The 21,124-nt window shown below is 47.0% G+C and overlaps 1 protein-coding gene across 7 annotated transcripts in view; it reads right to left on the reverse strand.

The window, feature by feature from the left end:
• Positions 1-21,124, reverse strand: part of DYNC1I1 (dynein cytoplasmic 1 intermediate chain 1) — an 837,173-nt gene that overhangs the window by 286,426 nt on the left and 529,623 nt on the right. For 5 of the 7 annotated variants that reach the window (XM_063921359.1, XM_063921362.1, XM_063921358.1 and 2 more), the window contains 3 exons: positions 13,438-13,551; positions 11,390-11,523; positions 2,188-2,332 (listed from right to left, as the gene is read on the reverse strand). In XM_063921359.1, the coding sequence (XP_063777429.1) occupies positions 2,188-2,332; positions 11,390-11,523; positions 13,438-13,551 (393 nt within the window). The other 2 variants (XM_063921364.1, XM_063921365.1) reach the window with 2 other exon arrangements.

A 21,124-nucleotide genomic window follows, 5' to 3' on the forward strand; every position in this document is an offset into this window, starting at 1 on the left:
ATGCCCACTCGCTCTCACTATCAGACTATACCCACACAGCCACAGGGGTCTGCTTATCAAAGGCAGAGAGTTCCGAAATGACTGCGGAATCTGGAGTCTGCAGGATTTAGGGCTTCTGTCCTCCAACAGCTAATGCCGACATACTGTACTCTAATTACATTCTTCTATTTTTATATATATATACTGCACTCACCACTCCTAGATCTGGGGTGCATGTGATATGTGACCAGATTGTTTAAATCCTATTCACAAAGACTCTGCTCTCACCAGTGATCTGTGAGATGCTGGCATGCCCCCAGTCTCTCTGTCTTCATGAATAGATGCTGTGTGCGCAAGCAGCCAGAGAGTGACAGGAGCCTCTCAACGTGCTTCCCCCCACCCCCACCGCGGGACACTGTTGCTGCGGTTGGACAGCAGGACAGTCCCCAATAAACAGGACTGTCCCGCAAAAATCGGGACAGTTGGGAGTTAAGTCATTGTACAATACAGAGCACATTCCCTGGTCCCTAGTGTACAAGACAGAGCCCGTTCCCTGGTGCTTAGCATTAGCCATTGTATGCAAATGTTTTCAGGAGAGGGTTCTGTAGATCCTTCTCGGGTAATATCATCTTGCACATGCATGGACAGACATCCGCGCATGCTCAGTAGCTGTGTCATAGTCCGAACCCGGAAGTAAGAAGGATTGCAAAGGCAATTATCACTGTGACTTAATACATTCTAGTAAAATATGATTCCTTATTCTAGAGATGTGCGAAGATAGGAAATCTTAACTTTCAGGGGCAGACCGTGTTTAGTAATAAATACACCCCTTAGACATTTTGAGGTATTTGAATCATGCACATTAATATTATACAAGTACAGTAGTCTCAAACCTGATAAAGATCCCACAGAACGAGAATCGTATAGACGCATTTCCTTAATCAATGCAGACACAAAATTCCTTGCTAAAGCTTTAGCTGAATATGTAGGTACAGTGGTGGTCATTCCGAGTTGTTCACTCGCTAGCTGCTTTTAGCAGCATTGCACACGCTAGGCCGCCGCCCTCTGGGAGTGTATCTTAGCTTAGCAGAATAGCGAACGAAAGGTTAGCAGAACTGCTACTAAATAATTCTTTGCAGTTTCTGAGTAGCTCCAGACCTACTCACAGATTGCGATCAGCTCAGTCCGTTTAGTTCCTGGTTTGACGTCACAAACACGCCCTGCGTTCGGCCAGCCACTACCCCGTTTCTCCAGACACTCCCGCGTTTTTCCCTGACACGCCTGCGTTTTTTAGCACACTCCCGGAAAACTCTCAGTTACCATCCAGAAGCGCCCACTTCCTGTCAATCACTCACCGATCAGCAGTGCGACTGAAAAGCGCCGCAGGATCCACAGCAAAACTGCTAAGTTTTTAGTTAAATAACTAAGCGCATGCGCGCTGCGTACCATGCACATGCGCAATTAGCAATAAATCGCAGCATAGCGAAAATCGGCAACGAGCGAACAACTCGGAATGACCACCAGTAAGTGTAAGCGAGCTATAGAAATAATGGGAATTAGTCCAATAATGACGGAAATGTTTTTTTACCTTTTCATAAATTCACAACTGCAAACATAGCAAATCAGTCTGTGTATAAAGCAGGAACAAAATAGAAACACTTAGTGGGGGGTAGATTTTCTTTTTAGTTTTGGGCACCACTGGGAAGGTTAGGGATAGGCTACGGGGAAGGGAGGGTTAGGGTTAGGGTTTGTATTGGTTTGGGAATAAGGGGGGGGGGATGGGGACTTCATAGAATCAGCAAAAGGAATTATTTGTGTTGCTTAAAAAAAATACAAATTAATTATTTAAATATTTCAGGAATCAGAAGTTTTTCGCGAAGTAGTTCTCGGCTCATCAGCAGCCAATAAAGACCCGTCAGTCATCATTCCATATGTAGGAAACGTGATCTGCAGAAGCACGAGGTCTAATTACATCTCCTGGACTTTCATTTTGCACTTGTACAAATCTGGACAAATATCAATATTCCTCCAGCTCCGACACATGGTGTACATTAATGGGAACTACAAAAACAGTAGCCTTGATATAAAAGGAAACATAGTAAAACCTTATTACTTTCACATATCCTGACTGACATCCAGCATGGAGCATTTTGTGTTTGTGTGTGTGTGTGGGGGGGGGGGGGGGGGGGGGAGGGGTGCGGTCATCACCTTGGTAGTCCAGAGCTTGACCGTCCAGTCGAAGGATGACGTCAGGAACAGATGGGAGAAGTCGATAGGCCCTACTGCACTGTGGCAGTTGATTCCTGTTACTGGTCCCTGGTGACCCTCAAAAACTTCACTGATGCCGGCTTTGCTGTGTACACAATACAAAGGCAAATCGGATTACTCAATGCCTGCCTGCAGAAGGCGGCACAGACACAGAATGACAGAGATGTGGGATCACGGTGATGGGCCCCTACGGTACAAAGTGGGCCCCACATGCCATGGGGGAAACATGTTTCGAACAGGACAAAACAACACTGGTGGATACGGGTGTAGAATAGAATAGAATTAGAATTATCACAACTAATATATTAATATTTGTTTGACATTCATTATGATGACATGGTTGTAATACAGATATTGAACTTATAATGTCGACATTGACCATGTCGGCCCTAAAGCTCTAGCAACATTATTTTTCATGTAATTCTTTTTATGTCTCTAACGGTAACCATAAACGTAACCTAAGGCTAAAGGGTCCCATACACTAACGCGACATGTCCGACCGTCATGTCGCAGGCGATCACCCCGGCGGCATCCCAGCCATGCCAGTGGGGTCGGACATGATCGTTAGTGCAGCACATTCAATCTAGGAGATCCGGTCCAATGCTCACTGGAAAGCGCATCAGATCGGAAATACCTCCAAAATGACCGATTTCACCAGATCTATCGGCCCGAATGCCCAAAATCGGATGAAATCGGGCATTATTGTTCTAGTGTATAGGGCCCTTAACTCTATCAGCAACTCTAACCCTAATGGAAAACCCATAAGGCTAACTGTAACCCTAATGGCAACCCTAACCAAAATGGTAGTCCCTAAGGCTAACTCTAATGCTAACCGTAACCATAACCCTAAGGCTAACTCTATCAGCAACTCTAACCCTGGAAACCCCTAACGCTAACCCTAATGCTAACCATATAGTTAACTGCAACCCTAAGGCTAACCCTAACCCTAATGGTAATCTCTAAGGCTAACCCAACGCTAAATGTAACTATAACGGTAAACGTAACACTAAGGCTAACTCTAACGTCAACTCCAACCCCAATGCAAACCCCTAAGGCTAACCGTAACCATAATGGTAACCGTAACCCTAAGGCTAACCCTAATGGCAACCCTGACCCTAATGGCGTAGCCATAACCGAAACTCTAAGGCTAACCCTAATGGCAACCCTAACTCTAATGGCGATCCCTAAGGCTAAGCCTAATGGTAACCCTGTAACTGTAACAGCAACCCTAACCCTAATGGTAGCCTAACGGTAAAAATAATGGTAACCGCAACCTTAAGGCTAACTCTAACTGCAACTCTAAACCTAATGGTAGCCTAACTGTAAACCTAATATTAACCGTAACCATAACCCTAAGGTTATCCCTAACGGCAACCATAACCCTAATAGTAACCTTAAGGTTATCCCTAACAGCAACCCTAACACAAACGGTATCCCTAACGCTAACCATAACCATAACAGTAACCACAATAATGATAATTTATTTTCTAAACAAAAACATGTTTAAAAACTTTTATTTTAAATAACAAAAATAAAAATGGGACAATCGTAAATTAATGCATTCCTATGGCCCATAGTTGTCCTCTGATTCAAGGTAGAGCCATTTAAAAATACATATGGACCCATTTTTCTTCCTCACAACCACAGCGCATGAAGCCTATGGACCTCTTGACAGACACCAAGGGGGTCATTCAAGTGCGGTTGAATTTACTGTCACTGCTGCTTCCCTGTGATTAAATGCAGGAGGAAGCGTCTATTACACGCAGGGCCAGATTAAGGACCACATGGGCCTGAAGCTGTAAATGTTCAAGGGTCTAGACTGGGAAGGGGAGGAGCTGTGACCAGTGCTGTATGGGTGTGACCAGTGATGTGTGGGTGTGGTCAGAGCCATGTGGGTGTGTACATCCCCTACACCAGTGTTTCCAAACCTCGTTCCTCAAGGCACATGAACCGTCCAGGTTTTAGTGATATCCATGCTTGAGCACCGATGGTTAAATCTAAATAACTGAGGTACTAATCAAGTTTTTTGAAATTTGTGATAAAACTTGAAAATGAAAATACACTTTTAATACGTATTATTTATGGCCGACCGTGGGGTCGATGGTCATCATCAGGCCTATTTTTATGTGGAGGCCTGGAGAAGTAGCTCCATCCCCCCCTTTTTTAACCAGGCCAGGATTACATGCAGACGGAGGCGTCTATTACATGTAGACACCTCCTGCTGCAGTAGTGATCCGACCTGTGTCCTATGACGCAGCATTGGATCAAAGCACCCGCCATCGAGTTTGCGAAACCCATGGTTCCGCACAAGCTGCCCGTTGCAGAGGCCAGGAAATCTCCGTCCTACGATCTTTTTGAGATCCATTCTTCAGTTGTTGAAATACCCCAGAACAATATACCTAGTGGCCTCCCTGAGAGGAAAATTTTCCCTAAATTAGATATGGCATTGGGTATCAGCCATAACAAGATCACTACTTGAAAACACATCCCTTTACTTTGCCAACTGCTGTCAGAGTTAGTGTTCCCATTACAGCCAGCTAGCAAACTTCAGATTCATAATCTTTTATCCTTCATTTGTAGGAACTGACCCGATTCCCAGCCAAACTAGCAGTAGATAGAGGCCTTGCAGTGTTGAGGTTTCCTTGATTTACCTAAGATCTAAGATTTATGGTTTTGATACCTGTATTCTTGAACCCTACTGATAGAGAACCCATGGTGTCATGTAAGATGTTTCTAGGGAAAAATCCAGGAACAACAACTTCAGTGCCACTTCTGGAGTCAACCAGTCTGTTCTGCTGATGCCCCTACAACATATGCAAGCCTCAGTGGACGTACAGAGCTTGCTGGGGCCGCGACATGTATTAGCAGCAAGATTGTACCCAGGACGTTATCGGGTTTGAACCGAGTGAAGTGAATACTTTATCACACTACTCCATTAATATATGATGGCTAGGGAGGACAATCACGGGATTGGGATCAGCGGGATCCCAGGATTTAGGTCAAAAAACGTCCGGGATTCAATTATCCCGGGGATTGCGGAATTTGCCTGCCCCATTGTTTATTTTTAATGTCGGGCAGCGTTGAGCATTCTCAGGAGGCTCAGACGCTGCCTGGCTCCATCCTTCCTCCTCCCCCTGCCCCCAGCAGTGCGTACTGAGCAGCGTGACATGATGTCAGAGGTCACACTGCGCAGTCTGACGCCAGTCGTCTGCGCCACCCAGACCTCAGTGCCCGCAAGCCCTCCAACCCACGATGGTGAGTCTGACGTCAGCCGCCAAGACCGCACCTCGCCGCCCACAGCCCGCGACCCCAGCTCCAACCCATGATGGTGAGTATTTGTGTGGGATGGGGTGGGCGGGTCTTCAACCCAATCCCGGGTATACTGGGAATCCCGGGATTGACCTTTTTTCAATCCCGATACCTGGGATTGAAAAAAAGGCTTGGGACTGGCCTCCCTAATGATGGCACAACAGCAATAGACAGAGGAACACTATGCCTATCCCCCTACCCAAATACTGGCTGCAGCTTCTGGAGGGGTAAATGATACCTACTGTTCACTCTACCAGACAGTGCATATGCGGAAACAGCAAAAGCCCAGGAAAGGGATTAAATTTGGCCAATAGATTTTGCACAAATAAGTTTAAGAAAAAAAACAGTAAAAGTGGAATTAACCATTAGGTAATTTATACATTTACATTAAATGAAATTATTTATGGTAAAAATCATGAAATAATAAGAATTTACTTACCGATAATTCTATTTCTCGTAGTCCGTAGTGGATGCTGGGGACTCCGTCAGGACCATGGGGAATAGCGGCTCCGCAGGAGACAGGGCACAAAAGTAAAAGCTTTAGGATCAGGTGGTGTGCACTGGCTCCTCCCCCTATGACCCTCCTCCAAGCCTCAGTTAGGATACTGTGCCCGGACGAGCGTACACAATAAGGAAGGATTTTGAATCCCGGGTAAGACTCATACCAGCCACACCAATCACACTGTACAACCTGTGATCTGAACCCAGTTAACAGCATGATAACAGCGGAGCCTCTGAAAAGATGGCTCACAACAATAATAACCCGATTTTTGTAACAGTAACTATGTACCAGTATTGCAGACAATCCGCACTTGGGATGGGCGCCCAGCATCCACTACGGACTACGAGAAATAGAATTATCGGTAAGTAAATTCTTATTTTCTCTGACGTCCTAAGTGGATGCTGGGGACTCCGTCAGGACCATGGGGATTATACCAAAGCTCCCAAACGGGCGGGAGAGTGCGGATGACTCTGCAGCACCGAATGAGAGAACTCCAGGTCCTCCTCAGCCAGGGTATCAAATTTGTAGAATTTTTCAACGTGTTTGCCCCTGACCAAGTAGCAGCTCGGCAAAGTTGTAAAGCCGAGACCCCTCGGGCAGCCGCTAAAGATGAGCCCACCTTCCTTGTGGAATGGGCATTTACATATTTTGGCTGTGGCAGGCCTGCCACAGAATGTGCAAGCTGAATTGTACTACACATCCAACTAGCAATCGTCTGCTTAGAAGCAAGAGCACCCAGTTTGTTGGGTGCATACAGGATAACAGCAAGTCAGTTTTCCTGACTCCAGCCGTCCTGGAAACCTATATTTTCAGGGCCCTGACAACATCTAGCAACTTGGAGTCCTCCAAGTCCCTAGTAGCCGCAGGTACCACAATAAGCTGGTTCAGGTGAAACGCTGACACCACCTTAGGGAGAAACTGGGGACGAGTCCGCAGCTCTGCCCTGTCCGAATGGACAATCAGATATGGGCTTTTGTGAGACAAAGCCGCCAATTCTGACACTCGCCTGGCCAAGGCCAGGGCCAACAGCATGGTCACTTTCCATGTGAGATATTTCAAATCCACAGATTTGAGCGGTTTAAACCAATGTGATTTGAGGAATCCCAGAACTACGTTGAGATCCCACAGTGCCACTGGAGGCACCAGACATGGTACTTGCTGAAGCAAGTCCCTTCTTAGCGGCAGAGGCCATGAGTCCTCTGTGAGCATTTCTTGAAGTTCCGGGTACCAAGTCCTTCTTGGCCAATCCGGAGCCACGAGTATAGTTCTTACTCCTCTACGTCTTATAATTCTCAGTACCTTGGGTATGAGAAGCAGAGGAGGGAACACATACACCGACTGGTACACCCACGGTGTTACCAGAACGTCCACAGCTATTGCCTGAGGGTCTCTTGACCTGGCGCAATACCTGTCCAGTTTTTTGTTCAGGCGTGACGCCATCATGTCCACCTTTGGTCTTTCCCAACGGTTCACAATCATGTGGAAGACTTCCCGATGAAGTCCCCACTTTCCCGGGTGGAGGTCGTGCCTGCTGAGGAAGTTTGCTTCCCAGTTTTCCACTCCCGGAATGAACACTGCTGACAGTGCTATCACATGATTTTCCGCCCAGCGAAGAATCCTTGCAGTTTCTGCCATTGCCCTCCTGCTTCTTGTGCCGCCCTGACTGTTTACGTGGGCGACTGCCGTGATGTTGTCCCACTGGATCAATACCGGCTGACCTTGAAGCAGAGGTCTTGCTAAGCTTAGAGCATTGTAAATTGTCCTTAGCTCCAGTATATTTATGTGGAGAGAAGTCTCCAGACTTGATCACACTCCCTGGAAATTTTTTCCCTGTGTGACTGCTCCCCAGCCTCTCAGGCTGGCATCCGTGGTTACCAGGACCCAGTCCTGAATGCCGAATCTGCGGCCCTTTAGTAGATGAGCACTCTGCAGCCACCGCAGAAGAAACACCCTTGTCCTTGGAGACAGGGTTATCCGCTGATGCATCTGAAGATGCGATCCGGACCATTTTTCCAGCAGATCCCACTGAAAAGTTCTTGCGTGAAATCTGCCGAATGGAATCGCTTCGTAAGAAGCCACCATTTTTCCCAGGACCCTTGTGCAATGATGCACTGACACTTTTCCTGGTTTTAGGAGGTTCCTGACTAGCTCGGATAACTCCCTGGCTTTCTTCTCCGGGAGAAACACCCTTTTCTGGACTGTGTCCAGAATCATCCCTAGGAACAGTAGACGTGTCGTCGGAAACAGCTGCGATTTTGGAATATTTAGAATCCACCCGTGCTGTCGTAGAACTACTTGAGATAGTGCTACTCCGACCTCCAACTGTTCTCTGGACCTTGCCCTTATCAGGCGATCGTCCATTTTCTTTGAAGAAGAATCATCATTTCGGCCATTACCTTGGTAAAGACCCGGGGTGCCGTGGACAATCCAAACGGCAGCGTCTGAAACTGATAGTGACAGTTCTGTACCACGAACCTGAGGTACCCTTGGTGAGAAGGGCAAATTGGGACATGGAGGTAAGCATCCCTGATGTCCAGGGACACCATATAGTCCCCTTCTTCCTGGTTCGCTATCACTGCTCTGAGTGACTCCATCTTGATTTGAACCTTTGTATGTAAGTGTTCAAATATTTCAGATTTAGAATAGGTCTCACCGAGCCATCTGGCTTCAGTACCACAATATAGTGTGGAATAATACCCCTTTCCTTGTTGTAGGAGGGGTACTTTGATTATCACCTGCTGGGAATACAGCTTGTGAATTGTTTCCAATACTGCCTCCCTGTCGGAGGGAGACGTTGGTAAAGCAAACTTCAGGAACCTGCGAGGGGGAGACGTCTCGAATTTCCAATCTGTACCCCTGGGATACTACTTGTAGGATCCAGGGGTCCACTTGCGAGTGAGCCCACTGCGTGCTGAAACTCTTGAGACGACCCCCCACCGCACCTGTTTGTACGGCCCCAGCGTCATGCTGAGGACTTGGCAGAAGCGGTGGAGGGCTTCTGTTCCTGGGAATGGGCTGCCTGCTGCAGTCTTCTTCCCTTTCCTCTATCCCTGGGCAGATATGACTGGCCTTTTGCCCGCTTGCCCTTATGGGGACGAAAGAACTGAGGCTGAAAAGACGATGTCTTTTTCTGCTGAGATGTGACTTGGGGTAAAAAAGGTGGATTTTCCAGCTGTTGCCGTGGCCACCAGGTCCGATGGACCGACCCCAAATAATTCCTCCCCTTTATACGGCAATACTTCCATGTGCCGTTTGGAATCTGCATCACCTGACCACTGTCGTGTCCATAAACATCTTCTGGCAGATATGGACATCGCACTTACTCTTGATGCCAGAGTGCAAATATCCCTCTGTGCATCTCGCATATATAGAAATGCATCCTTTAAATGCTCTATAGTCAATAAAATACTGTCCCTGTCAAGGGTATCAATATTTTCAGTCAGGGAATCCGACCAAGCCACCCCAGCGCTGCCCATCCAGGCTGAGGTGATCGCTGGTCGCAGTATAACACCAGTATGTGTGTATATACTGTTTAGGATATTTTCCAGCCTCCTATCAGTTGGCTCTTTGAGGGCGGCCGTATCTGGAGACGGTAACGCCACTTGTTTTGATAAGCGTGTGAGCGCCTTATCCACCCTAAGGGATGTTTCCCAACGCGCCATAACTTCTGGCGGGAAAGGGTATACCGCCAATAATTTTCTATCGGGGGAAACCCACGCATCATCACACACTTCATTTAATTTATCTGATTCAGGAAAAACTACAGGTAGTTTTTTTCACACCCCACATAATACCCTTTTTTGTGGTACTTGTAGTATCAGAAATATGTAACACCTCCTTCATTGCCCTTAACATGTAACGTGTGGCCCTAAAGGAAAATACGTTTGTTTCTTCACCGTCGACACTGGAGTCAGTGTCCCTGTCTGTGTCTGTGTCGACCGACTGAGGTAAATGGGCGTTTTAAAGCCCCTGACGGTGTTTGAGACGCCTGGACAGGTACTAATTTGTTTGCCGGCCGTCTCATGTCGTCAACCGACCTTGCAGCGTGTTGACATTATCACGTAATTCCCTAAATACGCCATCCATTCCGGTGTCGACTCCCTAGAGAGTGACATCACCATTACAGGCAATTGCTCCGCCTCCTCACCAACATCGTCCTCATACATGTCGACACACACGTACCGACACCCAGCACACACACAGGGAATGCTCTGATAGAGGACAGGACCCCACTAGCCCTTTGGGGAGACAGAGTGAGAGTTTGCCAGCACACACCAAAACGCTATAATTATACAGGGACAACCTTTATATAAGTGTTTTCCCCTTATAGCATCTTAATATATAATCATATCGCCAAATAAGTGCCCCCCCTCTCTGTTTTAACCCTGTTTCTGTAGTGCAGTGCAGGGGAGAGCCTGGGAGCCTTCCCACCAGCAGTTCTGTGAGGGAAAATGGCGCTGTGTGCTGAGGAGAATAGGCCCCGCCCCCTTTTCGGCGGGCTTCTTCTCCCGTTTTTCTGACAACCTGGCAGGGGTTAAATACATCCATATAGCCCCAGAGGCTATATGTGATGTATTTTTAGCCAGTATAGGTATTTTCATTGCTGCCCAGGGCGCCCCCCCCAGCGCCCTGCACCCTCAGTGACCGTTGGTGTGAAGTGTGCTGAGAGCAATGGCGCACAGCTGCAGTGCTGTGCGCTACCTCATGAAGACTGAGAAGTCTTCAGCCGCCGATTTCTGGACCTCTTCTCTCTTCAGCATCTGCAAGGGGGTCGGCGGCGCGGCTCCGGTGACCCATCCAGGCTGTACCTGTGATCGTCCCTCTGGAGCTAGTGTCCAGTAGCCTAAGAAGCCAATCCATCCTGCACGCAGGTGAGTTCACTTCTTCTCCCCTAAGTCCCTTGTTGCAGTGAGCCTGTTGCCAGCAGGACTCACTGAAAATAAAAAACCTAATAAAACTTTTACTCTAAGCAGCTCTTTAGGAGAGCCACCTAGATTGCACCCTTCTCGGCCGGGCACAAAAACCTAACTGAGGCTTGGAGGAGGGTCATAGTGGGAGGAGCCAGTGCACACCACCTGATCCTAAAGCTTTTACTTTTGTGCCCTGTCTCCTGCGGAGCCGCTATTCCCCATGGTCCTGACGGAGTCCCCAGCATCCACTTAGGACGTCAGAGAAATAAATATTTTTTGTAAGCTGAGAAAGTTTAATACAAAAGTTTTGGGTACCAAACTGCGATGAGGTCATAGGTCAGCCATACTTCTAGCAGAGCAGCTACGATATATTATTGTCTGCTGCATATACATGGATCTATATGGTAGTAAGTAACAGTACCTTCCATGGCGGCAAGCTGTGTATACCGTCCCCTCTTCACTACCTACTACAAAATTGTTGACATCTCCTGTAGGAAAAGCCATCCCAGTAACCGCTACTGGTTTGGATTTATTGTAGACTAGCTCCATACTTTCCTATAATGTAATACAAAACCAAAGATTGAGTTTATCATGTGCAATATCTTACTTGTTATTTTATTGTACACATTAGGAATCATATAAATAATAAGAAAAAACTGCATTTTTTGATAGAAAAACAGAAATTAATTTGACAAATGAAACAAGTGGCAAAACCATATAGGGTTTGTGTAGCACCCCCTAGAGGTGCAAGGGTGTGTTACACTCGACATTGACAGTTTCCCCCTCAGAGTAAATGGTGTATGGTGAATTAGGGGTTTATTTACTAAGTCTTGGGGCTAAATGTAATATGGTGTGAGTTTATTTGTGGGATCAAACTCATACAATATTTACGTACGGGTTTGACCCGCAACTCGCAAATGTAATAGCCTGCAAATTAGAGCGTTCGAGGCTATTGCAAATGTAAGTCTATTACAATGATATGCTGCATGTGTGCGACTGTGGCTGTATCTGCATATGAAATGCTATGTTTCCTGGAAAACACTGTAGTGTAGCAGTTCGTATGCAGATACAGCCGCAGTCACACACAGAATATAGGCATGCCGCATATCATTGTAATCAGCAAAGTCAGCTTGTGCGTCTTATTCACATAGCAATGCAAATAAGATGCATTTTTTGGGGGGAAATTATACTGCGCTCATGTGCCCTCATTATTTACGGAAGCTACATGAGGAAGGACACATCTGTACCCCTATGTACCCACCACTGAAATACACCAAAAATAGACCCTAGAAGGTATGTTTGTGTCTATGCATGACAGGGAATTTATATTCAGAGCTCCTATGGGGGATGGACTGATGTAAACGATTACTTATGTCTATGGGCCTGATTCAGAGATGTTTGGTGATGCAGAAATATACAAATTAGAGTCGATCTCTCAATCATACCCTATGGGGTCTATGTAGCCTTGGAGAGAGATAAAGTGGACGCAGATATAGTACCAACCAATTAGCTCCTGTCATTTTTCAAACACAGCCGGTAACATTGCAGTCAGAAGCTGATTGGCTGGGATTTTGGCCCTCATTCCGAGTTGTTCGCTCGCTAGCTGCTTTTAGCAGCATTGCACACGCTAGGCCGCCGCCCTCTGGGAGTGTATCTTCGCTTAGCAGAATTGCGAACGAAAGAGTAGCAAAATTGCTACTAAAAAAATTCATGCCTTTTTCTGAGTAGCTCCAGACCTACTCCTAGATTGCGATCACCTCAGTCCGTTTAGTTCCTGGTTTGACGTCACAAACACGCCCTGCGTTCGGCCAGCCACTCCCCCGTTTCTCCAGCCACTCCTGCGTTTTAGCCTGACACACCTGCGTTTTTTTTGCAAACTCCCTGAAAACGCCGAGTTGCCGCCCAGAAACACCCACTTCCTGTCAATCATACTACGAACACTCGAGCGACTGAAAAACGTCGCTGGAGCTTGGGTAAAACGACAAAGTTTTGTGTGAAAGTACTTAGCGCATGCGCGCTGCGTACCATGCGCATGCGCATAATTGCCGATATTTCACTTGATCGCTGCGCTGCAAAAAACGGCAACGAGCGAACAGCTCGGAATGACCACCTTTATCTCTCTCCAAGGCTTAGTACATAGACCCCTATGTCAGGAACGGCAGAATCTGCACCACAATACAAATAATGGATGATCACAGAGAAGAGCAGGGCTACCTTTCTGTAAAGACTACACTGACGTTACACAAGGTGAGGTGCGCTTTCAGCCAGGGAGCTATAATACCAGCAAGGTACCTGCCTGTACAGCGCCGCTGACAGTGATGTCATGTTACAGTATATGTATTCCTGTAATTACTATTTTCTGTTGGGAGAGAGTTGAACTTTCCTACTTGCAGAATGCGTTTCAGCCCCTTGGCAGCCTGTTCCATTAGTGCATTAGACAGAGTGGTTCTCCTGGAAACGGGCACCCACCTGTGGTGTTGAGAGCATATCCAAATTCCAGGAACATAATTTCCCGTCCGTTGAAACCGTAATAAGGTTGTGAGCATTCTGTGTTCCAACTACATTCACACAGTAGATGGGATGCTGAAAGCAGACAAGCAAAACCTTTTAATTGCCAATATCATTTGCAGGTGTTGTGACCAGGCCAATATTCCCTTGTGTGACTTTCCAGGCCACCCCTAAATGTGCCTTCTCCATCCATTTGTGCTATTTAATAGTCCTGTCTCCTGACCCGTCCACTTCAACAAAATGCTGTCAAATGATGAAGCCCTGCCGATTCTGGTCCAAATGCAATAGCCTCCGGGAGTGGGCAACCAGGTCATCGCAGTGGGGAAAGGGATGGGGTTGCAACATGTGGGATTGATGGGGATGGGGGGGGGGGGGGGGGAATGATGAAGAACAAGAAGCAGAACATGAGGCTTGACCACGCGACCACATTATTGTAGCCCCGCCCCCACTAGTAATAGGGCCTAATTCAAGGTTGATTGCAAAACAACATTTTCCTCTAATGGTCAAAACCATGTGCAGTGCAGGGGGGCAGATATAACGTGCAGAGAGAGTTAGATTTGGGTGTGGTGTGTTCAAACTGAAATCTAAATTGCATTGTAAAAATAAAGCATCCAGTATTTACTAGAGATGAGTGGGTTCGGTTCCTCGGAATCCGAACCCCCCCGAACTTCACGCTTTTTACACGGGTCCGAGGCAGACTCGGATCTTCCCGCCTTGCTCGGCTAACCCGAGCGCGCCCGAACGTCATCATCCCGCTGTCGGATTCTCGCGAGGCTCGTATTCTATCGCGAGACTCGGATTCTATATAAGGAGCCGCGCGTCGCCGCCATTTTCACACGTGCGTTGAGATTGATAGGGAGAGGACGTGGCTGGCGTCCTCTCCATTTAGATAGAGAGTGAGACACTTGATTTACTGGAGCATTAGGAGTACTCAGAGAGTGCAGAGTTTTGCTGATAGTTATACTAGTGGTGACCACCAGTTTTATTTATTATTTAATATAATCCGTTCTCTGCCTGAAAAAAAACGATACACAGTCACATACCATATCTGTGCTCAGCCTCAGTGTGCTGCATGATAATATCATCTATGTATATCTGACTGTGCTGAGTAGTGCTCACTGCTCACACAGCTTAATTGTGGGGGAGACTGGGGAGCAGTTATAGCAGGAGTACATATTTAACAGTGCACACTTTTGCTGCCAGAGTGCCAGTGTGACTGACCAGCAGTGACCACCAGTATATTGTCTGCCTGAAAAAGTTAAACACTCGTGTGGTGTTTTTTTTTTAATTCTATAAACGCATTCTGCTGACAGTGTCCAGCAGGTCCGTCATTCATTATATTTCTATCTTCTTCATACTAGTAGTTTAGGAGTCTGCAGTGCTGACAGTGTCCAGCAGGTCCGTCATTATACAATATATACCTGTCCTGCAGTAGTGATATATATATATTTTTTATATCATTATCATCCAGTCTATACTAGCAGACGCAGTACGGTAGTCCACGGCTGTAGCTACCTCTGTGTCGGCAGTCGCTCGTCCATAATTGTATACCTACCTGTGGTGGGGTTTTTTTTTTCCATCTTCTTCATATTAGTAGTTTAGGAGTCTGCAGTGCTGACAGTGTCCAGCAGGTCCGTCATTATACAATATATACCTGTCCTGCAGTAGTGATATATATATATTTTTTATATCATTATCATCCAGTCTATACTAGCAGACGCAGTACGGTAGTCCACGGCTGTAGCTACCTCTGTGTCGGCAGTCGCTCGTCCATAATTGTATACCTACCTGTGGTGGTTTTTTTTTTTTCCATCTTCTTCATACTAGTAGTTTAGGAGTCTGCAGTGCTGACAGTGTCCAGCAGGTCCGTCATTATACAATATATACCTGTCCTGCAGTAGTGATATATATATATTTTTTATATCATTATCATCCAGTCTATACTAGCAGACGCAGTACGGTAGTCCACGGCTGTAGCTACCTCTGTGTCGGCAGTCGCTCGTCCATAATTGTATACCTACCTGTGGTGGTTTTTTTTTTTTTCCATCTTCTTCATACTAGTAGTTTAGGAGTCTGCAGTGCTGACAGTGTCCAGCAGGTCCGTCATTATACAATATATACCTGTCCTGCAGTAGTGATATATATATATTTTTATATCATTATCATCCAGTCTATACTAGCAGACGCAGTACGGTAGTCCACGGCTGTAGCTACCTCTGTGTCGGCAGTCGCTCGTCCATAATTGTATACCTACCTGTGGAGGGTTTTTTTTTTCCATCTTCTTCATACTAGTAGTTTAGGAGTCTGCAGTGCTGACAGTGTCCAGCAGGTCCGTCATTATACAATATATACCTGTCCTGCAGTAGTGATATATATATATTTTTTATATCATTATCATCCAGTCTATACTAGCAGACGCAGTACGGTAGTCCACGGCTGTAGCTACCTCTGTGTCGGCAGTCGCTCGTCCATAATTGTATACCTACCTGTGGTGGTTTTTTTTTTTCCCATCTTCTTCATACTAGTAGTTTAGGAGTCTGCAGTGCTGACAGTGTCCAGCAGGTCCGTCATTATACAATATATACCTGTCCTGCAGTAGTGATATATATATATATATTTTATATCATTATCATCCAGTCTATACTAGCAGACGCAGTACGGTAGTCCACGGCTGTAGCTACCTCTGTGTCGGCAGTCGCTCGTCCATAATTGTATACCTACCTGTGGTGGTTTTTTTTTTTCCCATCTTCTCCATACTAGTAGTTTAGGAGTCTGCAGTGCTGACAGTGTCCAGCAGGTCCGTCATTATACAATATATACCTGTCCTGCAGTAGTGATATATATATATTTTTTATATCATCATCCAGTCTATACTAGCAGACGCAGTACGGTAGTCCACGGCTGTAGCTACCTCTGTGTCGGCAGTCGCTCGTCCATAATTGTATACCTACCTGTGGTGGTTTTTTTTTTTTTCCATCTTCTTCATACTAGTAGTTTAGGAGTCTGCAGTGCTGACAGTGTCCAGCAGGTCCGTCATTATACAATATATACCTGTCCTGCAGTAGTGATATATATATATATTTTTTATATCATTATCATCCAGTCTATACTAGCAGACGCAGTACGGTAGTCCACGGCTGTAGCTACCTCTGTGTCGGCAGTCGCTCGTCATCCATAAGTATACTAGTATCCATCCATCTCCATTGTTTACCTGAGGTGCCTTTTAGTTGTGCCTATTAAAATATGGAGAACAAAAATGTTGAGGTTCCAAAAATAGGGAAAGATCAAGATCCACTTCCACCTCGTGCTGAAGCTGCTGCCACTAGTCATGGCCGAGACGATGAAATGCCATCAACGTCGTCTGCCAAGGCCGATGCCCAATGTCATAGTACAGAGCATGTAAAATCCAAAACACAAAATATCAGTAAAAAAAGGACTCAAAATTCTAAAATAAAATCGTCGGAGGAGAAGTGTAAACTTGCCAATATGCCATTTACCACACGGAGTGGCAAGGAACGGCTGAGGCCCTGGCCTATGTTCATGGCTAGTGGTTCAGCTTCACATGAGGATGGAAGCACTCAGCCTCTCGCTAGAAAAATGAAAAGACTTAAGCTGGCAAAAGCACAGCAAAGAACTGTGCGTTCTTCGAAATCACAAATCCACAAGGAGAGTCCAATTGTGTCGGTTGCGATGCCTGACCTTCCCAACACTGGACGTGAAGAGCATGCGCCTTCCACCATTTGCACGCCCCCTGCAAGTGCTGGAAGGAGCACCCGCAGTCCAGTTCCTGATAGTCAGATTGAAGATGTCAGTGTTGAAGTACACCAGGATGAGGAGGATATGGGTGTTGCTGGCGCTGGGGAGGAAATTGACCAGGAGGATTCTGATGGTGAGGTGGTTTGTTTAAGTCAGGCACCCGGGGAGACACCTGTTGTCCGTGGGAGGAATATGACCATTGACATGCCTGGTGAAAAATGAAAATACCAAAAAAATCAGCTCTTCAGTGTGGAAGTATTTCAACAGAAATGCGGACAACATTTGTCAAGCCGTGTGTTGCCTTTGTCAAGCTGTAATAAGTAGGGGTAAGGACGTTAACCACCTCGGAACATCCTCCCTTATACGTCACCTGCAGCGCATTCATCATAAGTCAGTGACAAGTTCAAAAACTTTGGGCGACAGCGGAAGCAGTCCACTGACCAGTAAATCCCTTCCTCTTGTAACCAAGCTCACGCAAACCACCCCACCAACTCCCTCAGTGTCAATTTCCTCCTTCCCCAGGAATGCCAATAGTCCTGCAGGCCATGTCACTGGCAATTCTGACGAGTCCTCTCCTGCCTGGGATTCCTCCGATGCATCCTTGCGTGTAACGCCTACTGCTGCTGGCGCTGCTGTTGTTGCTGCTGGGAGTCGATGGTCATCCCAGAGGGGAAGTCGTAAGACCACTTTTACTACTTCCACCAAGCAATTGACTGTCCAACAGTCCTTTGCGAGGAAGATGAAATATCACAGCAGTCATCCTGCTGCAAAGCGGATAACTGAGGCCTTGGCATCCTGGGCGGTGAGAAACGTGGTTCCGGTATCCATCATTACTGCAGAGGCAACTAGAGACTTGTTGGAGGTACTGTGTCCCCGGTACCAAATACCATCTAGGTTCCATTTCTCTAGGCAGGCGATACCGAAAATGTACACAGACCTCAGAAAAAGACTCACCAGTGTCCTAAAAAATGCAGTTGTACCCAATGTCCACTTAACCACGGACATGTGGACAAGTGGAGCAGGGCAGACTCAGGACTATATGACTGTGACAGCCCACTGGGTAGATGTATGGACTCCCGCCGCAAGAACAGCAGCGGCGGCACCAGTAGCAGCATCTCGCAAACGCCAACTCTTTCCTAGGCAGGCTACGCTTTGTATCACCGCTTTCCAGAATACGCACACAGCTAAAAACCTCTTACGGCAACTGAGGAAGATCATCGCAGAATGGCTTACCCCAATTGGACTCTCCTGTGGATTTGTGGCATCGGACAACGCCAGCAATATTGTGTGTGCATTAAATCTGGGCAAATTCCAGCACGTCCCATGTTTTGCACATACCTTGAATTTGGTGGTGCAGAATTATTTAAAAAACGAGAGGGGCGTGCAAGAGATGCTGTCGGTGGCCAGAAGAATTGCGGGACACTTTCGGCGTACAGGCACCACGTACAGAAGACTGGAGCAACACCAAAAATGCCTGAACCTGCCCTGCCATCATCTGAAGCAAGAAGTGGTAACGAGGTGGAATTCAACCCTCTATATGCTTCAGAGGTTGGAGGAGCAGCAAAAGGCCATTCAAGCCTATACAACTGAGCACGATATAGGAGGTGGAATGCACCTGTCTCAAGCGCAGTGGAAAATGATTTCAACGTTGTGCAAGGTTCTGCAACCTTTTGAACTTGCCACACGTGAAGTCAGTTCAGACACTGCCAGCCTGAGTCAGGTCATTCCCCTCATCAGGCTTTTGCAGAAGAAGCTGGAGACATTGAAGGAGGAGCTAACACAGAGCGATTCCGCTAGGCATGTGGGACTTGTGGATGGAGCCCTTAATTCGCTTAACAAGGATTCAAGGGTGGTCAATCTGTTGAAATCAGAGCACTACATTTTGGCCACCGTGCTCGATCCTAGATTTAAAACCTACCTTGGATCTCTCTTTCCGGCAGACACAAGTCTGCTGGGGTTCAAAGACCTGCTGGTGAGAAAATTGTCAAGTCAAGCGGAACGCGACCTGTCAACATCTCCTCCTTCACATTCTCCCGCAACTGGGGGTGCGAGGAAAAGGCTCAGAATTCCGAGCCCACCCGCTGGCGGTGATGCAGGGCAGTCTGGAGCGACTGCTGATGCTGACATCTGGTCCGGACTGAAGGACCTGCCAACGATTACGGACATGTCGTCTACTGTCACTGCATATGATTCTCTCCCCATTGAAAGAATGGTGGAGGATTATATGAGTGACCGCATCCAAGTAGGCACGTCAGACAGTCCGTACGTATACTGGCAGGAAAAAGAGGCAATTTGGAGGCCCTTGCACAAACTGGCTTTATTCTACCTAAGTTGCCCTCCCACAAGTGTGTACACCGAAAGAGTGTTTAGTGCCGCTGCTCACCTTGTCAGCAATCGGCGTACGAGGTTACTTCCAGAAAATGTGGAGAAGATGATGTTCATTAAAATGAATTATAATCAATTCCTCCATGGAGACATTCACCAGCAGCAATTGCCTCCACAAAGTACACAGGGAGCTGTGATGGTGGATTCCAGTGGGGACGAATTGATAATCTGTGAGGAGGGGGATGTACACGGTGATGAATCGGAGGATGATGATGAGGTGGACATCTTGCCTTTGTAGAGCCAGTTTGTGCAAGGAGAGATTAATTGCTTCTTTTTTGGTGGGGGTCCAAACCAACCCGTCATTTCAGTCACAGTCGTGTGGCAGACCCTGTCACTGAAATGATGGGTTGGTTAAAGTGTGCATGTCCTGTTTATACAACATAAGGGTGGGTGGGAGGGCCCAAGGACAATTCCATCTTGCACCTCTTTTTTCTTTCATTTTTCTTTGCGTCATGTGCTGTTTGGGGAGTGTTTTTTGGAAGGGCCAGCCTGCCTGACACTGCAGTGCCACTCCTAGATGGGCCAGGTGTTTGTGTCGGCCACTAGGGTCGCTGAGCTTACTCACACAGCTACCTCATTGCGCCTCTTTTTTTTCTTCTTTGCGTCATGTGCTGTTTGGGGAGTATTTTTTGGAAGGACCATCCTGCCTGACACTGCAGTGCCACTCCTAGATGGGCCAGGTGTTTGTGTCGGCCACTTGGGTCGCTGAGCTTACTCACACAGCTACCTCATTGCGCCTCTTTTTTTTCTTCTTTGCGTCATGTGCTGTTTGGGGAGTATTTTTTGGAAGGACCATCCTGCCTGACACTGCAGTGCCACTCCTAGATGGGCCAGGTGTTTGTGTCGGCCACTTGGGTCGCTGAGCTTACTCACACAGCTACCTCATTGCGCCTCTTTTTTTCTTTGCGTCATGTGCTGTTTGGGGAGTATTTTTTGGAAGGGCCATCCTGCCTGACACTGCAGTGCCACTCCTAGATGGGCCAGGTGTTTGTGTCGGCCACTTGGGTCGCTGAGCTTACTCACACAGCTACCCCATTGCGCCTCTTTTTTTCTTTGCGTCATGTGCTGTTTGGGGAGTGTTTTTTGGAAGGGCCATCCTGCGTGACACTGCAGTGCCACTCCTAGATGGTCCAGGTGTTTGTGTCGGCCACTAGGGTCGCTTAGCTTACTCACACAGCTACCTCATTGCGCCTCTTTTTTTTCTTCTTTGCGTCATGTGCTGTTTGGGGAGTATTTTTTGGAAGGGCCATCCTGCCTGACACTGCAGTGCCACTCCTAGATGGGCCAGGTGTTTGTGTCGGCCACTTGGGTCGCTGAGCTTAGTCACACAGCTACCTCATTGCGCCTCTTTTTTTTCTTCTTTGCGTCATGTGCTGTTTGGGGAGTGTTTTTTGGAAGGGCCATCCTGCGTGACACTGCAGTGCCACTCCTAGATGGGCCAGGTGTTTGTGTCGGCCACTTGGGTCGCTGAGCTTAGTCATCCAGCGACCTCGGTGCAAATTTTAGG

This window comes from Pseudophryne corroboree, chromosome 5, assembly GCF_028390025.1.
Source record: "Pseudophryne corroboree isolate aPseCor3 chromosome 5, aPseCor3.hap2, whole genome shotgun sequence".
NCBI lineage: Eukaryota > Metazoa > Chordata > Amphibia > Anura > Myobatrachidae > Pseudophryne > Pseudophryne corroboree.